Source organism: Stegodyphus dumicola, chromosome 8 (assembly GCF_044657685.1).
Source record: "Stegodyphus dumicola isolate Sdum_Otavi_A_Nest chromosome 8, ASM4465768v1".
NCBI classification, from domain to species: Eukaryota; Metazoa; Arthropoda; class Arachnida; order Araneae; family Eresidae; genus Stegodyphus; species Stegodyphus dumicola.
In genome coordinates this window covers 37,768,380-37,790,644 of record NC_140775.1, presented here as the reverse complement: position 1 = coordinate 37,790,644, position 22,265 = coordinate 37,768,380, and the positions used below count along the sequence as shown (strand labels likewise).

The 22,265-nt window shown below is 34.7% G+C and overlaps 1 protein-coding gene across 2 annotated transcripts in view; it reads left to right on the top strand.

Moving 5' to 3' along the window:
* The window catches only part of LOC146995791 (uncharacterized), a 101,932-nt gene that overhangs the window by 55,954 nt on the left and 23,713 nt on the right, over positions 1-22,265 (top strand). For both annotated transcript variants that reach the window (XR_015042545.1, XM_085821742.1), the window contains exon 2: positions 17,284-17,411. Coding sequence is in view for 1 of the 2 variants with exons in the window: in XM_085821742.1 (XP_085677868.1) it covers positions 17,284-17,396 (113 nt within the window). In the remaining variant the exon portion in view is untranslated. The remainder of the gene's footprint in view (positions 1-17,283; positions 17,412-22,265) is intronic.

Here is a 22,265-nt window from a genome sequence, read left to right as displayed (position 1 = left end):
TAGCTTTTTATTCAACGTTTTAGTAGTTTAAAATATTAACTATTGTATAAAGAAATTTCAGCATTTTGCTTTTATTTGTTGCGATAAGAATAAATTTTACTCATTTTTCATCGGACTTGTGCATTCAATTTATTACAAACCCGTACGCACGCAACAGTATTATTCCCTTATGATCACGGAGAAGATTGTATCTCGATGATTATTTAAAAAGTTATTGAAGAATTTCTTGGCATTTTTATTTTAAATTCCAAAATTTGTTTCCTATTGTAACTCCACGGCTCAACGAGCGCCATCTAGCGGTTGCCGGTAGAAATACCAGCCAAAAAAAAAGACTTCAGTCGATGTACTGGAGTCACGAACTATGCATGTTGTTCCCCGAGATTTACTTTGTAACTTAAATGTGTAATTATAACGCCCTTAATTGTAGTGTTTTATCTTAATTGCGTTTTGTTAATTAAAACTATTTAAAAAGGCCAGGTGAGTCTTTTGTTTATGGTAGTTTTGGTTATAGGTAGCCACCCAACGCGCGGCTCGAATGATTTATACAGTTGCAAAAAACATGTTTCGTTTACGACTCCAGGATAACGACTCATAATCTTTTCCCGATTTTAGGTACTACTTCCAACAGCGAAGTCCTCACCCGAAGATTATTTTTGAAATTGCATAAAGTATCGGGTTTCATCTTCACCCGAAGGTTATTTTGGAAACCGTATGAAGTATCGGTTTCATCTTCACCCGAAGATAATAGATAAAGAGATTTTTACTTAATAAGAAGCATTTAACTTAATAAGAAGCTAACAGATTTTCACTTGATAAGCAATATAAAATTCTAACTTTAACGTCATTAATACTTTAATAGTAATATGGAATGGACTGTGTCGTTAAAAACAAACAGAATCATATATAAAGTATATATAAGCTCTAGGTGTTTCCTTTTAGATATGTTACATTTTAAGAATTTATATTGTCTTCCATTGTTTTAAATAATTGATTTCTATTTGAATTTCCTGTCTTTCAATTCCATGTTCTAATTGAAAATTTTGTTTTCATGGGAAGTCAACACAAGTTAAATTTCGTTTCGGTTCTGAACGGAAATTGTTTACGTGGAAAAATGCCAATGCCAATGATTATAAGTTACGGAGTGCCTATGGTTCAAAGCCATGTACCTCCACATCAGAAAAATATCTAATTAGTGAACAGAAATAGGAAAAATGCATAATTGGTTATCATGATGCACACCAGAGACATTAGCTCGAGAAAGTTTAGGGATAGGAAAAATCAAGTTTTGATTTTTTTTTTGGAAGTTTTATGATTTTAAACTTTTTTTGTATTTTTTGGATTTTATGTTTCACTGAATTTGTGCATTTTATTGCCCATTAGCAAGTGTAATAATCCTTGTTAAATATTAGTTTCGTTTTCGAAGTAATCTCAGATAAACGATCTTGTTCGATATTGTTTTTTGAATATTATGTAATTGTTAAGGGTAATTAAGAAATTCATAAAATTTCTGAACATATAATTTTTCTTCAGAACTTTTCAACGGATATTGAAAGTAGGATAGCATGCATTTTTCGGACTAACGAGGAAAACGGATCTGCAAGTGTTAGACACAGAACTGGGTGTGCCCATCTCAGATAATTTGAAAGTGATTCAACTCAAAGAGTTAATTATGCACGTAGACAAAAAATTCCATAAAATGTAATTAAGTTAAAGTTTTGAAACATCCACTTGTATGAATCTTCGAAATGACGAAGGGAAACAAAATCGCTTATTGCAAAAAATTCAAGAGAACTGGTTCGAACCAGGGGGAGATCCAAACCAATGTAGTGAACTTTTCTAGAATCATCCTGATTCTATACTGTTGAATGAACCATCCCGATTCAGTAAAGTTTGAAGAGAATCATCCTGATTCTGTGCTGTTGAATGAATCACCCTCATTCTGTATTGTTGAAAGTATCATCTCGATTCAGTAAGTTTGAAGAGAATCATCCTGATTCTATGCTGTGCGATGAATTATCCCGATTCAATGAAGTTTGAAGTAATCATCCCGATTGAGGAAGTTTAGAGTGAATCATCCCGATCCCATAAAGAGAATCATCCTGATTTGATGGAGTTTTGAAAAGAATCATCCCGATTCCATGAAGACAATCATCCTGATTCTATAGAGTTTTGAAAAGAATCAACCCGATTCAATGAAGTATGAATCATCTTGATTCCATGCTGTGTGATGAATCATTCCGATTCAATGAAAGTGTGAAGAGAATCATCCTGATTCTGTGTTGTGTGATGAATCATCCCGATTCAATGAAGTTTGAAGAGAATCATCCCGATTCTATGTTGTTGATGAATCATCCCGAGTCAATGAAATTTGAAAAGAATCATCCCGATTCAATGAAATTTGAAAAGAATCATCCCGATTCAATGAAGTATGCAGGGAATCATCTTGATTCTATGAAGGTTTGAATGAATCAGGATGATTCAGTAAAGTTTGAAGAGTATCATCCTAATTCTATGCTGTGCCTATGAATCATCCTGATTCAATGAAGCTTGAAAGGAATTATCCAGATTCTATGCTGCTAATGAATGATCCCGATTTTGAAGAGTATGAAAATCCCAAAAATATATTATGATTGTCGACGTCAAAAGGTTTCTTACGAACCAGGTGCTAGAGTATGAGTGACGTTACATCCTATTTGCAGACCAAAGAAACATATTTCTGGCTTTTCGCCGAGACGTCGTACGAGCCAGCGGGGGATTCTAATGTTTTATCTTAACTGTGTTTTGTTAATTCAAACTATTTAAAAAGGACAGGTGAGTTTTTTGTTTATGGTAGTTTTCGTTAAACTATTAATTTGTTTTTATAGTCATCCAGCTATAATTCAGAAATGCGGCTTTGCTGAAAATATTTAGGCGGCTTCACGGCTAGTTATATTCTCCTGGCAGATAATTAGCTATCCTTTCTGATTGAATTATTATTTCCCAAATCTCTATTCCAGTTTTAAATTTGTTAATCAATTTTATAAAATATGTGAATTTTAAAATCTTAAATTATTTTAGAAATATGTGGAAAAAAACACATTGAAGCTCACATACAAGATTTTTATTTCTTGACTTGTTATTTTCCGCTATTTTTCCACAATAAGTGGAACAAACAAACGAACCGACGTCCAGACAGAAGATTCTTCATTATTTAATAAAAGAGACAAGGACCGTTAAAATGACGCATTGCTCATCAGTATGGGTCATTCATCATCGGGCAATTAGGACCTTTATGTCCAACTTGTTATGTCAGTGGTATAGCAACCTATCCCTCGTCTGTTTTTTTATCATAGCCTTTTTACTTGCTGCCTTCTCAGCTGCGAAAAGTAGTCAAGAAGTAGACAGAAGTCTGTGCACTTGTCAAAGGTAAAAGTGGTGTAAGTCTGCTGCCTTCCCCCGATCTCCGTAGTCGTTTATTGTTAGGACTTTAAAACTTCTAGTAAGAAAATTCTATATATTTAATAATTTTTTATCTCTCCCGATACATAGATACACATAGATAAGGGAAGCGATGTTATTGGTGTAAAAATTCGATAGTGAGTTTTCAGTGATTAAGCACGATAAAAACGTCCTTACGTTTTGACTATTTTTACAACTATGTCTGGCTATTGTGTGATGATTTTTTTCCTCATTGATAACTGTCACGTGAAACTTTAAAAAATTTCTGTTTTTCGTATAAAACTTTCTACATTTATATAAAGAGTTGATTAGATTCCGAGTTAAATTGAGCAACCGGAACTGGTACTTTACATGAAGGCCGTAACAGTTTTTTATGAATTATAAAAAATATACCGAATACAAAACGAAATGTGTGGCAACTCTATCAGAAATTCTATAGATGTGCTGCTATTTAAAAAATCGTGACTGTTAAGTTATTTATTTGTGAATATCCGAGACGCTATATGAGCAGAGGATATAACTGCAATCTACACGATGTTTTCATATGAAAGCGCGTGTGTACATGGGAGAGCACGTAATCATCACTGTCCATTGTATGGGAGACTAGAATAATAAAAAATGAGTAGTATTTATAACTAATATTTACGCGTAAAATTTATAAACCAATTAGATCTTATTTCCAAACTATCAACCGGAAGTTGATAGCTTACTTAAAACTCATTGCTTTCGCAACAGTTCCATTTCTTAATGTGGAATGGCTTGGATGTAATGGAGACACGGAATCTAATTCCATGCCTTAACGTGGAACTGCTTGGATGAAATGAGAACATGGAATTGGATGATGGATATCGAAAATACACGAGAGGTCATGTGCTAACTGCAACAGAATTGTTAGCATCGCACTGGACTAAAATGGTTTAAAAAAAGAGAGAGAGAGAGAAAGAAATATATATATATATATAAATTATTTTTTTGGTAATGAAAAATAAAAAGAATACCTGAAAAATTTAAAAAATAAGTAAAATACAATCATGGTGTTTTAATTACTAATAGGCAGTTATTAATTCTTTACGTTTTTGGCTGATTTCTGTAATTAAATGTAATAATATAATTAAATACTGACTCACTTTTTATACGAAAAACAATTATATTGGCTTAAAAACTGATTGAATAATGGTGCTTACCTGAGTATGCTTTTGAATAGCCCTCATTTTATAGTCACCCTGATTAGGGACTCCTCGCTTTATTTTTTTAATAAAGCTTAACTGAGTAATGCAACGAATGAAGTTTCACCAAAATTATTTACAGCGTGTTTAAATTTAAATTACTGTAAACGGTTAGGCATAAAATATGAAATGATTATATGCATAGGTATAAAATGTGTAAAGTAATCATTATACATGAATCCGAAATAATAATGGATTATTTAATTTGTATAAAACACGTGATTTCTGCATTGAAGTTCCTCCAGTTTTTGAAAAAGAGCATCTCGGATCCGAGGGCCTCGCATCCCTTGATGAGATTTTTGAATGATAAGTAGGTGTTAAGTATCGCATTCCGCAAAGATATGTATAAGCCCCACAAATGGCCGATGGTTAAGACGCTGAATACTGGTAGTTTAATTGGGTGCTTGTGCATGGTTGGTTTTCGTGGGTTTTCCTTTGTGTAATATGAAAATCAACCAGGTTCCTTTAAAAGAGACTAGCCCTGGTGTACTTTGTCATGTTCAATTAACCTAACTTCCAACAGTTCATGAAGATAGTAACTCTGAGGCATCCTTACCTAGGCTTGAATCCTTACTGAACGTATGTCACGATAACATGGGAAACTGAAAAAAATCCAACTAAACGTATTAATGGTTTAAAATAAGATAATTTTTCTAACAGAGTCGAAATTGTCTTGTACTGCATTGTTTTCAAAAAATCTGGGGATTTTAAATGAAACCAGACTTTAAACTGTGCCGGAGCCCGACTCCGGTGCTTCTGAAGTGTTTTAGATAAATTGTAATTTTAGCCGGAGCGCACCGGTGCCCTGAAATTAAAAGGGCTACAGCGCTTCTTTTTGGTAAGTGAACCATAATTCAGCCGTAAAATTGTACTTTAGTTATAATTAAGCTTCAAAAATCGATTCTGACTTCTGATGCATGTCTAGAAAACCATCTCTTGGACACAGGTTAAGCCTTTTATTTAAAGAAAAGCTCCCACTCACATGTCAAAAAGTCAAACTCACATTTCAGAAAGTGAAATGAATTTATGAAAGCATGTTTCAGAATGGGTAAATCTCTCGTTTCCAAAAGCGCTAGAAATGATAATTTTGTTTATGCTGTCGTATCTACTAATAAGGTTCGGCGATTTCAAGTACTTGCGATACACAGTGGACTGGGGAAAGGGAACCATTTTTCGTATTATTTCTCCAATTTACAACGGGCCTAACATAATGAAGTACTTAGATAAACCGCTTAATTCCAGTGCTAGTAACTTCTTTCGGAAACGAACTCTTGCATATTTTTTTTGGAACAGCGTAACTGAATATGAGTGATGAAAATGGTCAGTTGTAGAAAAATTTACGTTTGTTCTCAGCATATAGATAAACCGTAGCTCTCGGGCTTGAATAAAATTTTTCTTTTGTCACGATCTGCGTGACTGAAAGAATTACGTCGACAGGGAATCGTGGTCAGAAAGTGTTGAACTCATCTCTCATTGTTTTCATACCTACAAATTTCCATTAAAATTTCTTTTCATGTTCTCATTCGGTTTCTAGCATTCTTTCTATATAAATAACGCGTTCACCGTTTCACTTCTCTTCATTGGTGTGCTAAAAAAGGAATGATCTTTGTGTTTCTATCATCCCTGAAATAGAACATTTCGCTATATATTCAGAGTTGTAAATTCAGCCGGAACCTTAACTAAGATTAAATCAGTTATTTTATTTTATTAGTTAAATAATTAATTAAAAAAGTATTAAATTTTAGCTACCTTTTAACATTTTATTTAATTTTCATAAATTAATTATTTTATTAGTCCAAAGGGGCTTTGTCCCTGAAGGACTATTGTTTTCGTTTGGCGATTTTGCGTCGAATTACTATAAACGGCGTATCACATTTCAAATTGTTGCCACCAAATGTTAAGATTCTTACATTATATTTGAAGAACTTAAATAATGAAGAATCTGTATGTATTGTGATGAAACAACGGTACCTAGAGCCATCCAGTTTCGAATGACGTAATCCTGCTGCGAATATGGGCATCTGAAAGCCCAAATTTGAAATTTGGAATTTGTTTATTATCGATTTCGTAAAGCTTTAACGAATTTTTGATTAACAAACTCAACGATTTAAAAGCGAGCAATAGCAACATTCTCCCAGGGGGGGGGGGAACCTTTTTATCACCAGCGCGCGGAACTGTGAACTTCTAAAGATATGCTCATTTTAAAATTCTTTTGCGACATTGCTGTTAAACTGAATTTTATGGTTTAAGTGCCAAGAACATGATATTTAATAAATAAAGGTAACGCAGAAAACGTTAAAAAACGCTCCTTTAGATGTAATTTCAAATCTGTAACCTTCCAGGTTTTTTTTTTTTTTTTTTTTAATTCCTCTTTCCTGATTGCCTTCTTTAGGTCTCCTTCTAATTTTAGAAATTAAGTTCGGAGTAAAGCAGTATGGGTTGTGTGGGCCGTGGATTGGAGTTCATTCCTAGTTTGTGTCTACTACAGTTTTTTATGCAGACTATGCTCTTTTAACTAACTATCTTTTGTGAAAAAATCAAAAACTATCTAATGAATAATGGCAATGAGTTGGATTTTTTTTCCTGCAAAAATGGAAAAGCCTTTTGGTCAAGCATCCCCAGGCGATCACTCAGCCTCCAGGAGTTGTTTAAGCTCAAGAAGACTTGTTCAACTCTTTACGCCTCCTCTGTATCTTGTCTGAAAAGAGTTGAACGTATTCCTGCCATTGTTGAAGGAGGTAAAAAAAAAAATGTAACGAAGACCAAGATACTCTCTGGCCGGTTTCTGGGATCGAAAGTGAACATGCCCGGGCACGTTGCGACCCCATTCCAGCTGTCCAATCCGAAGAAGTTACAGATTGCGTACCCATTTCTCAGAAAATGATCATCCGATTACTTTTTAGAAAGGGTGGAGCCCAGCTCCGTAATGTTCTATTAATTACACGATTCGAACCCCAAAAGGGGGGGGTGATGGGAGGTAGCCGCTCGCCTTGACATTGCCGGAAGAATAGCAGCATCTTCTATCTGACCTTCGTACGGTTACAGTCAAGGTTGGCAAACCTTGGACGGAGGGAGATATCAATAAAGAAGGGGGGGGGTAGAAGAATGATAAAATATTTCTTTTATCTTACGTGCTTTGTTTTGTGCGGCTAGAGTTATTACAGCGTCTAATGAAAAAAACTGGTTGTTTTTGTTTACGAGTGAGAAGTGTTTGCTGACGAGGTGGAAGTTTAAGCTTGTAATAACTCATTCAAGTGCACGAAAAAAGGGGGCGTAAAACCATGAACGTGTAATTACGTTTATTATGTAACCTTTAAATGCAGGTTTGCAACAAACAAAACTCGAAGCAAGTTTTTTTTTTTTTTTTTTTTTTTTTTTTTAAAGTTCACGGAGTAAAAATAAGCGGGAAAATAGACCGCAGGTGTGTTTACGCATCGTACTTTTTCCTTTCTCTGCCAGAGTTCTGGAACGTAGCAAAACATTCTTCTACGCACAACTTCTAAAACAGAATAATACCAATAAAATCTCTTGCTAGCGCAATATTTAAACAGCGGCAATTTTGAAAATCTAAATTTAACAGCGATATTAAGGCCTTTGAAATTCATAAAAAGACGTTGATGTGACACTTGCGCACATCATCCCTGCTGAATCTGAAAATTGAAACATACAATTTTCTAACAGGCGTAACCAGTTATTGGAATACAAGCCATACTTCCGCACAGCCTGTCAGGAACAACCACTCAGCTTCATAATTTTTTATTGACGAAATGTTTCTTAAGTAGTGTCCATTCGTGCTCTTAGTCTAGATTTCTTATAGCTATAATTTTCTTGCTTGTGTACACGATTTCTTTGAAACCATTCCTCAGAATTAAAAAAAAAAAAAAAAAAAAAAAAAAAAAAAAATGGCCAAATGTGTAACCTTTAAGCGAGTTTAAAATAAGCAACTAATATGCGTTTCGCTAAAAATTTTAGAAATTATCTTAATTATTTTAAAGAGCAATCGAAATCGATTATTCCCCCCTTCCAAAAAAATCCTAAAGGTTTCATCTTTTAACGATTGCCCAAAAGGGTTTGTTAAGATATTTACATTCTCAATATGAGCTCGCAGTCTACCAGTGTGCTCTCGGACTCACTCCAGCTATTTTCTCCATCCTTTCTGCATGTTTTCGTAGTCTAATTGGAAGCATTCTCGACGTGTATTCGAGAGGTCTAGGATTCGAATCTCGGCAAGGACATTGCACATTTTTCACGTCTCCAACATCCAAAATCCTAATGACTCCTCGTGACAGTGGAGCCCGTGAGCTAAAAGGTTGCGGACGATAACTCGTGCATCACCAGGATTTGGTGATTGGGTTCTTTAATCCCCAGTCGCCGTTTAAAAGGGGGAGTAAATAAGGCATTTTCTCCCTTCTTTCCTCATGCCTTCGTGGTGTAATTGGTCTTAAAAATAAAATTAATTTTGGAGAAATAACGAAATCTAACTTTTAATGCGGTAGCCCGGTCCCTAAACGTATATTTTGGAAAATTTTATACTCGTTACTGAAAAAATATAATTATAAGAAGTTTGATTCCCGTACAACAAAAATTGCTCGAGATATTTAATTTCAAAATTAGCAGTTTTCGATGTCATTTCAACGTTCTTTGAGGGATCGGTTAGTTAAGTTAGAGAAATAAGTTTAAATGGAATGCAGCAAAAAATGTGCATAATTTAATAGGCGTGCAGTGTGCATAATTTAATAAGGTACAGTATACCCAGACGGGAGGAGGGGGGAAGAAATTTTGATTTGCGCAGTTGGGAGTATTCCCCAGGAAATCACGTGTCCTTATCAGAATTTTTTTTATTGCGTTTTCTTGTGCTTTTATTTTGTGTTGTTTTATTTTTTAATATTGTACCAGTTGCATAAAATAATTACATATTTAAAATAAAATTTATTTTTGAAATATATTAAATAATTTTTGTGTATTTTTCCCGTTATATATATTTTAAGTCAGTAAACAATTAATTATCAATTTTAATAATTAGTTTTGTAATCAATGGGTTCTTGAATACGCTGATCAGCTGCTTGTTCATATTCGGCTGTCGACCGCCCTTTAGAACCACCAGTGGGTCAATATCGACCCCGTTGGGAACCCCTGTTTTAAAGATACCTGACTCCTTAAGGTGTTTTTCATTCTTTACAGGTTAACACATACGTTTGATAAAAATGTTAAAAATTCAGTAACTTAAAATTTTCTAAAGCAAATTAATATTGTTCCAAATTCTCGAAAGATAATCAAAATGATGTGGTTTTGTGCGAAACTGTAGACATTACTATTACCTATTCAACAATGAATGTTCCTTGTGCGCATGTGCCATTAACCCCCTCCTCCCAAAAAATTATGCCAGGGACTAACGTTGTGAATATTTGAATGTGATAAACATTTGCGTTATGTGTCTGCCGCCACACGTGACACGCCTAATCCAACCAATGAATTATCCAGTATATACTCGTAAATATGATCTACGTGTCCTTTTTTATGCGTCGATGTGTGAATTTGAAGGGAAGCATGACTGTCAGAAACAGTTCTCATGGAAGGACGCCATATTTACTTTGGCTCTTGCTTGGAGAGATGTGGAGACATTTTACTTTATGTCGCTGTTGATGTAAGTTGCAGTCTATGATCACCACAAGTAGAATGACAGAGATTCTCTTAATTTTAAAACATGTACAGTGTGCGTGTCCGATATTATTGAAATCACCGTATTCTATCCCGTTCATTTACACTTAGGCGTCTCGAGAAGATAGTCTGTATTTAAAGCATCGAAACTAGGCGTACAAAAATTTACAAACATTACGCTGACTCTTGTTGTTTAACTTCTCCAATAATCTTGAATTAACTTCTGTGTTCGCAGAAGTTGCCTGTGAGTAGATTACAAAAATTGCCTCGGTCATTTGGCAATTGAGTCTATGTTGACTGCAAAACTGAAAATTGCAGAATTACTCCGGTTAATCGGGTGTTGAGTGTATATGTTAATTCAAAATTAAAAATTGCAAAATTAACCAGATTCATCGGGAGTTGAACGTATATTGGTTACAAACTTGAAGAAATGTAAGATTACTATGGTTAACTGGAAATTGAAGGCATGTTGATTGCAAAATTAAGATTGGCAAAATAACCCTTGTTAATCTTGAGTTGAGTGTATGTTGATTGCAAAAATTACTCTGTTTGATTGGGAATTGAGTACATATCGATGACAGAATTACCCGGTTACTCGGAAGTTGAGCGTATCTTGACTGCAAAATTGAAAATCGCAAATCACTCCGTTTAATTGGGAGTTGAGTGTATGTTGATTCAAAATTCAAAGTTGTAAAATTAACCTGGTTGGTTAATCGGGAGTTGAGCGTATATTGATGGCAAAATTGATAATTGCAAAATTAATTTGGTTAATTGGAAACTGAGTCTATGTTGATTGCAAAATTGAAAAATCGTGTGTCGGTCATGTTAGACTTTTCTGAAAAACAGCTTCGAATATCACCGTACCGTTGAGATAACACCCAAGTGAAGATTAGTGGCTGACCATCAACTTACTTTTGCCTTTAACTGCAACCGAAACGGACACATACCTTTTCTTTTCCTTTGCCCATTTCTTTTCGAGGTCGACATCGTTTGGCAAAAAGGGAGACCCTTTCCTTTCTTCGTCGTCCTGGGAATCTCCTGGACAAAGGTCGAATCTTCGGAGTTGGAGCCCCCTTTTCACGTCACCTCGTATATTTTTTCACTTCATGAGAAGAGAATGAGTTTTACGATCCATAAACATATGGATCGCAAAACCGATCTGCCATTGTTGGTGCTTCTGGAAGGATTTTGCCAATGATCCGTGTCCTTATCCGAAATTATATTTGTTAGAATTTATGTCTCTTCTCTGCGTTGTTATTGCCCATGTCTTCCCACAAAACCTTGCGACAATTACAACCAGTCTTTAACTGTATTGCAGGAAGAATAGAAAGAAATCTACTATAACTTTCATCTGTGTAAAAGACCCATAGATCTTTGCCATCTGTAAAAAAAATTATAGCTTGCTTCTTTTTCTTTTCTTTTCTTTTCTTTTTTTTTTCTTTTTTTCTTTTTTTTTAACGCTATGCTAGTACACATCCACATGCAGCTGTGTTCTTAATCGTTAATACTTTATGTGTGATTTTTGAAATAAAGGTATAATTACATTAAAAACGTTAAAATAGCAAAAGAATTGCAATCTGATGTGTGATATCTCATTATAGCTTGGCTTTGAAAGGTGCTTTAAATTTGCAGCTTACAGAGGAAAATAAAAATGTTTACTATTTTTAATATATAATGAAAAAATAATCAATTTTTGTATAATGTGTATTCTATGTGAATTGAAAGGAGATGGGCATCCCAGTAAATATTTTGTATCCGAAAAAAATTTTCTTGAACATATGTTTTTTTTTTTTTTTTTTTTTTTTTTTTTTAAAGCACTAGAGGTGCTATTAGTCTCAAACCTTACTTTTTTGTTCCTGTCACCTTTCAAATATGTTGCCACTTGGTAAGGGACAATTTTTTTTTTCAGATCACTTGTTATTAAATAATAAAGTACGTAGGTTCTTCGCAATGTGCACAGTAAACAGCATCTAAAACCGCCCAACTTTGAACAGTATATTTCTTCACCCCAACGCGTGCACTTCGAAGCCAGAATTTTGAATTATTTATTAGTCCAAAGGGGCAATTTGCTCAGAAGGACTAATAATTTCGTTTTGGCATTTTGCGTTGATTCATTCAAGCGTTGTTTCACTTTTCAAATTGTTGCCATCAAATATTATCGCCCTCTATTATATTTAAAGAAATTAAACAATGAAAAATCTGCGTAAATGTATGTATGTTTCTCGCGTTGTGATAAAACAGCGGTCCAGTTTTGCATAGCGTAATCCTCCTGCGAATATGGGATTTGAAATTTGGAATTTGATTTATTATCGATTTCCTTTTAACGAATTTTTGATTAACAAACTCAAGGATTTCAAAGCGAGCAATGACAACGCTGTACAGGAAGGAAGGGAAAAAAAAAAAAAAAAAAAAAAAAAAGCATTTTTATCTTCAGCGCGCGAGACTGTATATCGGAAATTCTAAAGATATGCTCATTTTAAAGTTATTTTGGGATATTCCTCTTGAATTGAATTTTATTTAAGTGCGAAGAACATGATATTTAATAAATAAAGGTAACCCACAAAATGTTTTTTTTTTTTTTTAAAAAAAAAAAAGCTCCTTTGGACGTAATTTAAAATCTGAAACCTTTCAGATTTTTTTTATTGTATATAGATTTAATAAATTTGTAATTAACAAAGCGATTTAAAAGCAAGCATTATTCGAAATAAAACATTTTTATCTCCAGCGCGCTAGATTGCTGTCGTTTGACTAACTGAAAGATATTTAGATACGAATTTTAATCAGCAAACTCAGCTTATTTAAAAGAAATGTCTTATTTAAAAGAAATGTCTTAAATTCTATAATATTTTATATACACTTTGCCGCAGAAGTCCTATAGGAGCTGGTGCATTGCATAGCTAGAATGATGACTCGTTAGCATATTTTGGACGTGTTTGTGGTATGGATGCATAAAAAAATGGATGGTGCTTAAAAAAACAGAGATTTGCAGACGGGCCGAATTTAACTAATATTTCTTTTGTTGTAGCAAGCATATTGTTGTAAACATTTTGTGGCTACTAATACCTTGGCACACTAATCGTGCGTGTTCAGTAACATTTACATTTTAAATATCTGTGCGGTAAGAAGAGAGCAGCGCAGTAGCAGTCTAGCTAGCCCGAAAAGCAGGAGCGAAGTGTTCGGGATGAAATTCTAATTCAGAATGAGTGAGTTTCGGTTTCAGTACTATTTAAATGGATAATTAATAAAGCTTTAAGGTTATAGAATAGATAGGGGATATACTCAAATTAAAATGAGGAATTAAGAGATTATTGCTAATGTAAGTTACAATTTTGATTCACATATTTATTTATATATTGCGTAAAATAAAAAAATACGCTAATCAAAATTATAACTTATATTAGTAATAATCCCTTTTATTCTTCAACGTTAATTTGGGTATTTCTCTTTTTGTTCCAATTTGTGTCAGTAATAGTTCGGCCAGTAATAGTTTCAGAGCTTTATTTTATTAGCCAATCAAATGGTATTGAAACCAAAACTCAACTCATTCTGAATTAAGATTTCGTCTTGAACACATCGCACTTGGACCTGTTTCTTGGCGTAACTAGAATGCTTCTTGCTGCTTCTCTTCTTATCATCAAAATGTCCAAAAACGTAAATCTTATGATCTGGAGCAGCCGCGGTTAGTATGCCAAGTTTTTTGTGGCCGCAAAATGTTTAACTAAAATAAAAGGAATATTATTTAAATATCCGACGATTGTTTCTTATTAAATCTGTTACGTCTGCAATTACTGCTTCATGCTTCAATATCTCAAGTGTGCGGCATTCCTAGATCATTACGCACACACACATATATATATACTAATATTATTATCAATTTATTTTCTAGAAATTAAAAGACTTCGAAATATAACTATAGTACACTGCGTCAGAGTAGAGGATGTCTGTAACTCGAATCCAAACTCTGAGTGAACTCTCTCTCCCTCTAAATAAAGAAAATCTACGAAAAATAAGAATTCAAGAATTACTTGTAAGCTTATGTGAAACGTTTGAATGCACGTACAGAACGTGAGGAGCAAATTTGGGGTCTGCTGATTCGTTCGTGTCTTGAGCATTCACCTAATTCTGTGCAGACGATAAAAATCACCTGCTGAGAGAGGATCGTCTGCATGGAAACTCCCTTCGTAGACGACTGGCGAGCAATACCAGATCTGATTTTCCGAAGCACAATCCCATCGAGCTCGTGTAATGTCATTTTTTACGACTCACCCTTCCCACTCCCCTTTGCTGCCCCCTCTGTATCGTCTGGGGAAACGATTTTTATGGACCATAAACAAGGAGGTTGCGAATAAGAGTTCCTTTCTCCGGCTATTCCCTCCTGTCGAAGGTCTAAGTTCCCGCTGTTGGCAGACGTCATAAATTGGAAAAGATTTTTATTTTATTTTGCTCACTGAGCCATTTCCAGCATATTATTATTATTGTTAGTAGTAGTAACAGCAACTTGCGTGGCTATATGCCTGTAATAGCAATTATAAAAAAAGAAAAAGTGTATAATGATTTTAGTGAGTCCAGCCTGTCTCATTTCATAAGATTTAATATTTCTAATTAGACATCTCGTGATATGAATGCATTTTTATTTAAATCAATCAGATTAAAAGAGTTGAAAAAGATATTCTTAAGAACTGCGTTTATTGCTTAAAATCGCTTTGTTACTCAGTAACAGAGGGATTAATGAAAGTTATATATGTCTTTCGCTTAAATGAATAGCAACACGCTGACGCAGGGAACATAAAGAGTATTTTTTTTTTCAGGCAGTGTCAAAACATTGCATTTAAATAGCTGTGTTTGTTGATTAAAATTGAAAGATAACTATGCTATATTTTGCCGAATGGCAACAGTACGGCACGCCATTAAAGTTATTTATTTCGAACAGCGTTACCACTGCTCCCTTAACTTCTTACAAATTATGAAATTAATTTTTAAAAAAAGTGTGATTATGGACACCACATGACTTCCTTGTTTGGCCTATTAAATGATGCACATTTTTTGCTGCATTTCGCTTAAACTTATTTCCTCGGATTTCATTAGAGATATATTTTTCATTCAATCAATACAATTCTCACTTCGTGGCAAGGGAAAAAATACATACGAGTAGATACTCAAAACATCTTCATTAAAAATTGTAAAATACAGAAAAACCTGAAAAAGCAAATAGAACTGTTAACAAAATTCTTTTACAATTAAAATTAAGCTTTAAATTGATTAAAATCAGGCAGAAAAGCAGATTTTTTGGAGCACAAAACTTTTAGCTCCACTCTGCAAAAAGACACTGAAGTTGGTGCAGAAAGTGATTTAACTCACTATGCTCCTAAGTTTTAAATGTAAACAAATGGCAGTGGCGTTGGGAACTTAAACAAATTTTAAAAATTGTTGATAATTCTTCAACTATTGCATGCAGATTAACTAAAGGTATAAAAAACCGTAACATAACAACAATATAATTCAGTCACATTAAAAGCAAAAAATGTACAATTTATCAACATCTGAGAATAAAAAAACTTAGCTCACCGAGTTGGGTAATAGAGTGGGTATATATATATATATATGTACCTTTGGTGCAGTTGATTGCAACAAAAAAGGGGAGATGGTTTTTGAGCTATGCAAGATACGTACGTACAGACGTAACGAAAAAATCTCTTCTGAATCCATTTCACAATCCATGACGGGAGAAATACCTTACGTACTCCCCCTTTTAAAGGGCGACTAGGGTTTTTAGGGGACCCAATCGCCAAATCCTGGGTGTGGAGAATGCTCATCCAACACCCAGTTCGGGCGCCACTGTAGAGACATTAGGTTTTTTTTTGGAAGCAGGCAAGTTGAAAGATTAACAACGCCTTCGCGGACATCTGGAATACCGGCCCAGTGTGCAGAACCACTACACCACGAAGGCACGCTAGGAATGCGGGAGAAATACCTTATACGGTACTCGAAATGTTTCGCAATTACAATGCTTCCTTTACTTTGTACAAGGAAGTGAGATCTCAAAATTCGGTTCTCGAGGATCACATGTTTGGGTGGAAGACTCTATTCATTCCACAATGCGAGAAACATACAAACATAAATAGATACATGTAGATTTGCTGTTGTTACCAATAATTTAACTTAAAGAGCATTAGAAATAATACGTACTTCTTTTTTGGCATTCGTTAGAAGTCTTCTTTCCATGCAGAAATAATAATTGGCGATTTCCCCCTTTCCGATAAATAATAATGCTTATTTTGCTTTTACAAATTTTAATACTAAGATTTACAATATTTTACAGTATTTTAATGTTGTGTATTGCACAACATTTTTAAATTATGGAATAAGAATATTTTTTCTGGAAAGCGCAAAAAACATATCAATCAATATGCAGCGTGTTTGCATGCGACATTTTACAAGAAGAATAATTTTAAAAGTGGCAGACGATATTTCTCCTTTCAAATAATAAGCCGGTGCCAGAAATTTTTATTCCACGACATACTGTTTTTTAAAATTCTTTATCGAAATTGTTCTAAAAATGTGTAAACACCCTCTGTATTTATGGCTTGTTATTTATATTATGGTTATGTTATATTATAGAGTCGATTAAAAAACATTCCTTTAAGAGAGACAAATGCAAAAATACGTTTGGGAATATCTGGTCTATAAAATGTACGTCATCCATGAGTAAAAACTTATTAGTTTATATTTTCATGCACTCCTTTGCATAGCTGAAGCTGTTTTCGTGTGTCATACACCAGATTGTTAAAAAAAAACTTTGAACTGGTTTTAATTTCCATTGAAGTTAAATGTATAGGAACTTTAAGAAAGTGAAGACCCATGTCCTACTTTTCAAACACTTTGTATATGCACGGAGTTTGTAAAATGCTATTAGGTTATAGTATTCAATTTTGTGTTGATAGTTGTCTATTTTGCTTTTCAGCTTGCTTGCAAACGGAAAAGATGCGGGAAGATCAGGAGAGGAAAGAACCGGTCAGGTCACGTGATACATCGCTCAACAGACCCAACGGTTCCGTATGTCTCCAAGATCAGTAAGAAGGGGAAAAAAAAGTAAGTAATTAATATACGCTATATTATTTTGGTAACTAGAGTAATGTATGGCTTTCATTTGCGTCGCGAAAGCTTTTGCCGCCCGACGCTTCCCTCATTTTCACATCTGGGCCGTTCCTGGAATTTGCCGCCTTTCTTGATATACAGACAAATAACTAACAAAATGTGCAAATTGCATGTAAGGAAATAAATTTAAAGCTATGTGTATATTTGAAAGAAAATTTTAATTCCAATATTTTAAAGTTATTAGTCCAAAGGGGCTTTGTCTCTGAAGGACTACTGTTTTCGTTTTGCGATTTTGCGTCGAATCACTATAAACGACGCATCACATTTTAAATTGTTGCCACCAAATGTCAAAGTCATGCATTATATTTGAAGAAATTAAGTAATGAAGAATCTACATAAATGTATGTATGTTTCTTGCATTGTGATAAAACAACGGTACCTAGAGCCATCCAATTTTGAATGACGTAATCCTGCTGCGAATATGGGCATCTGAAAGCCCAAATTAGAAATTTGGAATTTGTTTTATGATCGATTTCGTATTTTGTAAAACTTTAACGAATCCTTGATTAACAAACTCAACGATTTCAAAGTGAGCAATGTACGGAACATTTTTATTTCCATCGCGCGAGACTGTGTATCTAAATTCTAATGATATGCTCTTTTAAATATTTTGCGATTTTGTTGTTCCATTTTATGGTTTAAGTGCAAAGAACATTATATTTAATAAATAAAGGTAACACGCAAAACGTTTAAAAAAAAAAAAAAAAAAAAAAAAAAAACCTATTTTGGCGTAATATAAAATCTAAAAGCTTCCAGATATTTTTTCTCTAGCAATAGGAAACGTAAAGCTCTGAAATACTTCACCCTTAACGAGAAATTATGCCCTTATTGATGTCATTGTGATCGTAATTTTATTGATATTCGTGATTTTTATTCAGAAGTTTCGTCGGAATAAAAAATGTATAAAAAGTGTAGGTAGCTGTTGAAATTTTGTGGTAATTTCTTTGAAGTCTTTATACAGAGTAAAAGCTTTTTTTTCCCCCAATTTAACTCCATGTAGGAATTCAGAATCTCATTATTATACACTATTATTCATGCTTCGGTTATCCACGTGACTAAACCCTATAACAATGTTTCAGAAGAAAAAAATGTGCCACCCCTCTCGCCCACCTCTAGCCATGCCACCGATGACTCTCAAAACGCAGGATGAGCAACGTTAAAAGTGACCAGCTAATTTTTAAAATAAATGCGAGACAAGAAAATTTCAGTTTTTTTAAAAACTTTTGCCTCAAGTATAATTTCATTATTTCAAATAATTAATACTCATACCCCTCAACATGTGAAAGTGGCCACTCTAAAGTATATAGGTACTTCCTAATTATAACGGCATCGAGACTGAATCGCTAATAAATCCAGATAGCTCGCGAAGTGTTCTTAAATTAGCATCCTGTTTTATTTTTGCTAAGATTTTTTTAAAAATATTCGTTGCTTTTTACGAATATGCGGTTAACAATCGTTAGTTTACCAAATAAAGAGGCGATGTCGTATCATTTTTTCAAGAAAGCGGTCTTTTACCTGACAAGCGAGTATGCAAAAAGGCCACAACACGATTAATATCAAAACATTTGTAAGTGCAATGTTAAAAATGTGAAAGGAAGAAGTACTTTGGTGTTGGAAATTGGTTAAGTGGTTCCAGGATATTGTTGCTCACTGCCGTTAGATTGATGCATTCTTGAGCGGAAGAGCCGACGTCCATCAAATGTTGTGCCAAACAACTTAATATGTGTGAAAATGCTGCAACTGCTTGGAACAATTACATGCGGAAAATGTGTTCTCGACATCTGATGCAAAGATTCAGTAGTCCTAATAAAATAGTTGGAAGCTATAACATTTCGTTCATCCTACGTAAAATCACCTTGGAGAAATATTTTGGAGGAACCTGGGAGTTTTTGTCGTTCAAATAACAGTTGCAGAATATCCGGTAGGATCCCTTGCGAAGAAAGTATGCTGTACTAGGCACAACCCTTGTCTGGCCATGTCAAAATTATTTCTTTTGCTATAAACTCCTGGATGGAGACAATTCATGCTAACCTTTGGTAGCCACCAGGAGTCTTCGCTCTTCATCACCTGTCGACTGTACTAGGCACAGTGAGCTTCTTGGGAGCAGAGCTATATAGGAGACTCAGGCTGTAACTCTGGTCATGGTATACTAGGTGGCAGTGGAGGTAGGTTTGTTAATTACCGGTACTGAGGTCTCAGATAGCTAGCTGCACAGCCTGGCCCGACCGCAACTTAAAACTTCTCTATATTACGCAGGAGATAGGTCTGTCAGGCAAAGTTCTCCTCCATCGAGCTGACTAGCCCGGCCAACTTGCGTTAAAGTATCACCACCTTATAGAAGTGGATCGTTGTTCACCAATGTACAAACAAGTATATCCTGGCATTAAAACGCAAAGGTGTCTGCACCCTTATGAAGTTTGATATCTATCATGAAGAACGCCGCCTTCGTCAAGATTCCGGAACATTTCTGTGAAGATCTAGGTGAGGTTAGGTTAGGTTATTTAATTACGGCAAAGCCTCGAGGGCTATCTACCTAAGGAGAGGGATGCCTTTGTGGAGGACTTTCTAAGGGAAACTAGCTCGTATACACGTTACAGATGGGAAAAACCACGAAAACACCCATGCAGCCAGCCTTTTCGCGGTAGTCGAACCTCGGGCCGAACTACCAATGTTCAGCGACTTTACCGCTCGGCCACTGGTGGGCCCAAAGAAGATCTAGGTGAATAGTTGCTGACGTGAATAAATGTTCCGCCGCCTTTTACAAATTACGATGCCGTCAATGTTCAGCAAGACACAAGGGGTGACCGGCGCCCTTATGGAATTCATTTTACACCACGAAGAATGCAGCCTTTATCAAGGTACTGGGACACTCATATAAAGGTTTTTAATTTAGTGAATCGTCAGCGACAGGCATTTTAAAAAGCAGTTTTTTATAAAGGTGTCCGTAACCTTGTAAAGTTCAGTTTATAACAACAATTTTCATCGAACTACCGTACTTTTATGCTAATTTTTTCCTTGGCGAAATCTCATAATGGTGCCGGCATTTTCATACAAGTGGAGCGCTCTTTAAAACATATCTTGTCGTAAAAGTGCCCCCACCCTTATAAAGCCGGAACAATTTATTGTGTTAAGTTTATAACTTAAAGAAGCATGTTTCTTTGAGGTGCCGTCATATTTTTAAGTTAGAGTACCTTATGATGACTTCTCATTTGGTGAACAATCGCCAACCTGCAGGAGTGCTGGCATTTTTAGTGACAAAGCGTACCTATATCCATCGGCGCTTCGGGAGAGGGATTTCCCGAATTCCCAGTAGCCTCATCAAATGTTGTGCCAAACAACTTAATATGTGTGAAAATGCTGCAACTGCTTGGAACAATTACATGCAATGCAATTGTTCCAAGCAGTTGCAGTGTTCTCTACATCTGATGTAAAGATTCAGTAGTCTTAATAAAATAGTTGGAAGCTATAACATTTTGTTCATCCTACGTAAAATGTCGTCCATCAAATCCTCAGTGTTCTCTACATCTGATGCAAAGATTCAGTAGTCTTAATAAAATAGTTGGAAGCTTAACATTTTGTTCATCCTACGTAAAATGTCGTCCATCAAATCCTACGTAAACGTCCATCAAATGTTGTGGCAAACAACTTAATATGTGTGAAAATGATGCAACTGCTTGCCCTTGGCCCTGCTGATAGCTAATTCCGTAGAAGAGCGGCCTAACTAACGTCCATTTGTATGAATTCCTAACAGAATATCCTCAGTCCTACCCAGTATACCAGTACTATATGTCGTATGTATGTATCATAAATTTCACTTCATTTCTGATGTCGAGTTATATCATTTCGAACAATTTGTTTTTAATACCTGAGAATTTTTTTGCACATTTGCACTTATATAAATTTTTTTGGAATGCATGTAAACATTCCACAGAACGCAGTTTGAATATTATTAGTTTAAGCAACTGGAAATTTTGCGGAGCAAAATATTTACTAGAAAAGTTTATAAAGTGATAAAAAAATATAAACTGTTATAAACATTTACAGAAATCTTGCAAACATTCCATGAAATTGTGTTTGAATTAAATCAAACGATATATCTTTTGAAGCAATTCTTTTTAACTTATGCTGAAGAATTAAAGAAAAATAATACCTTAAAAACAAACGCCATAGAGGGGAAAAGGGCTAAAAATCACGTGGAACGAGATTGATATAAAAACAATAACACGAAAGGAAACCGGTTTTGTTCTTTTGCACGTGTATAAATTAGCACAGGTGCAAGATAGGCGTCATGCCTCTCACGTATCACACGTGCTAGAATCAGGTTGAATTTTCACGCTATTTTGAGCGTATGATTTTTGACAGGCTGTCAGACCGTAACCTCAGTTGAACTTTTCGGAAATTTAATAGCAGTACAAAGGCGTAACAAATCTGTTGTTCTTCTGAACTTAAATTCAAATCAGTACCTCTCCCATATTTACTGTAAATAGTATGGTTTCTTCGAGTATAATGCCAGTTATGCAATATTTAGAGTCAATATGAAATGATGGTTAATATTAAGAGAGGTAATTTTCTAAAGTTGTCCAAACGAATGAACTCCTTTCGTACTCAATTCAGACATATTAAAAATCATTTATCTGTACTATTGAAGAATGAAGAATCTGTTTGTAAGTTCCTCGCATCGTGAAAAAATGACGGTACTAAAGCCACCAAATTTTGAATACACATATAGTCCTCCACCAGAATATACGCACTTCTGAAGAATGAATTCGTAATTTGCTTTTAATTTAT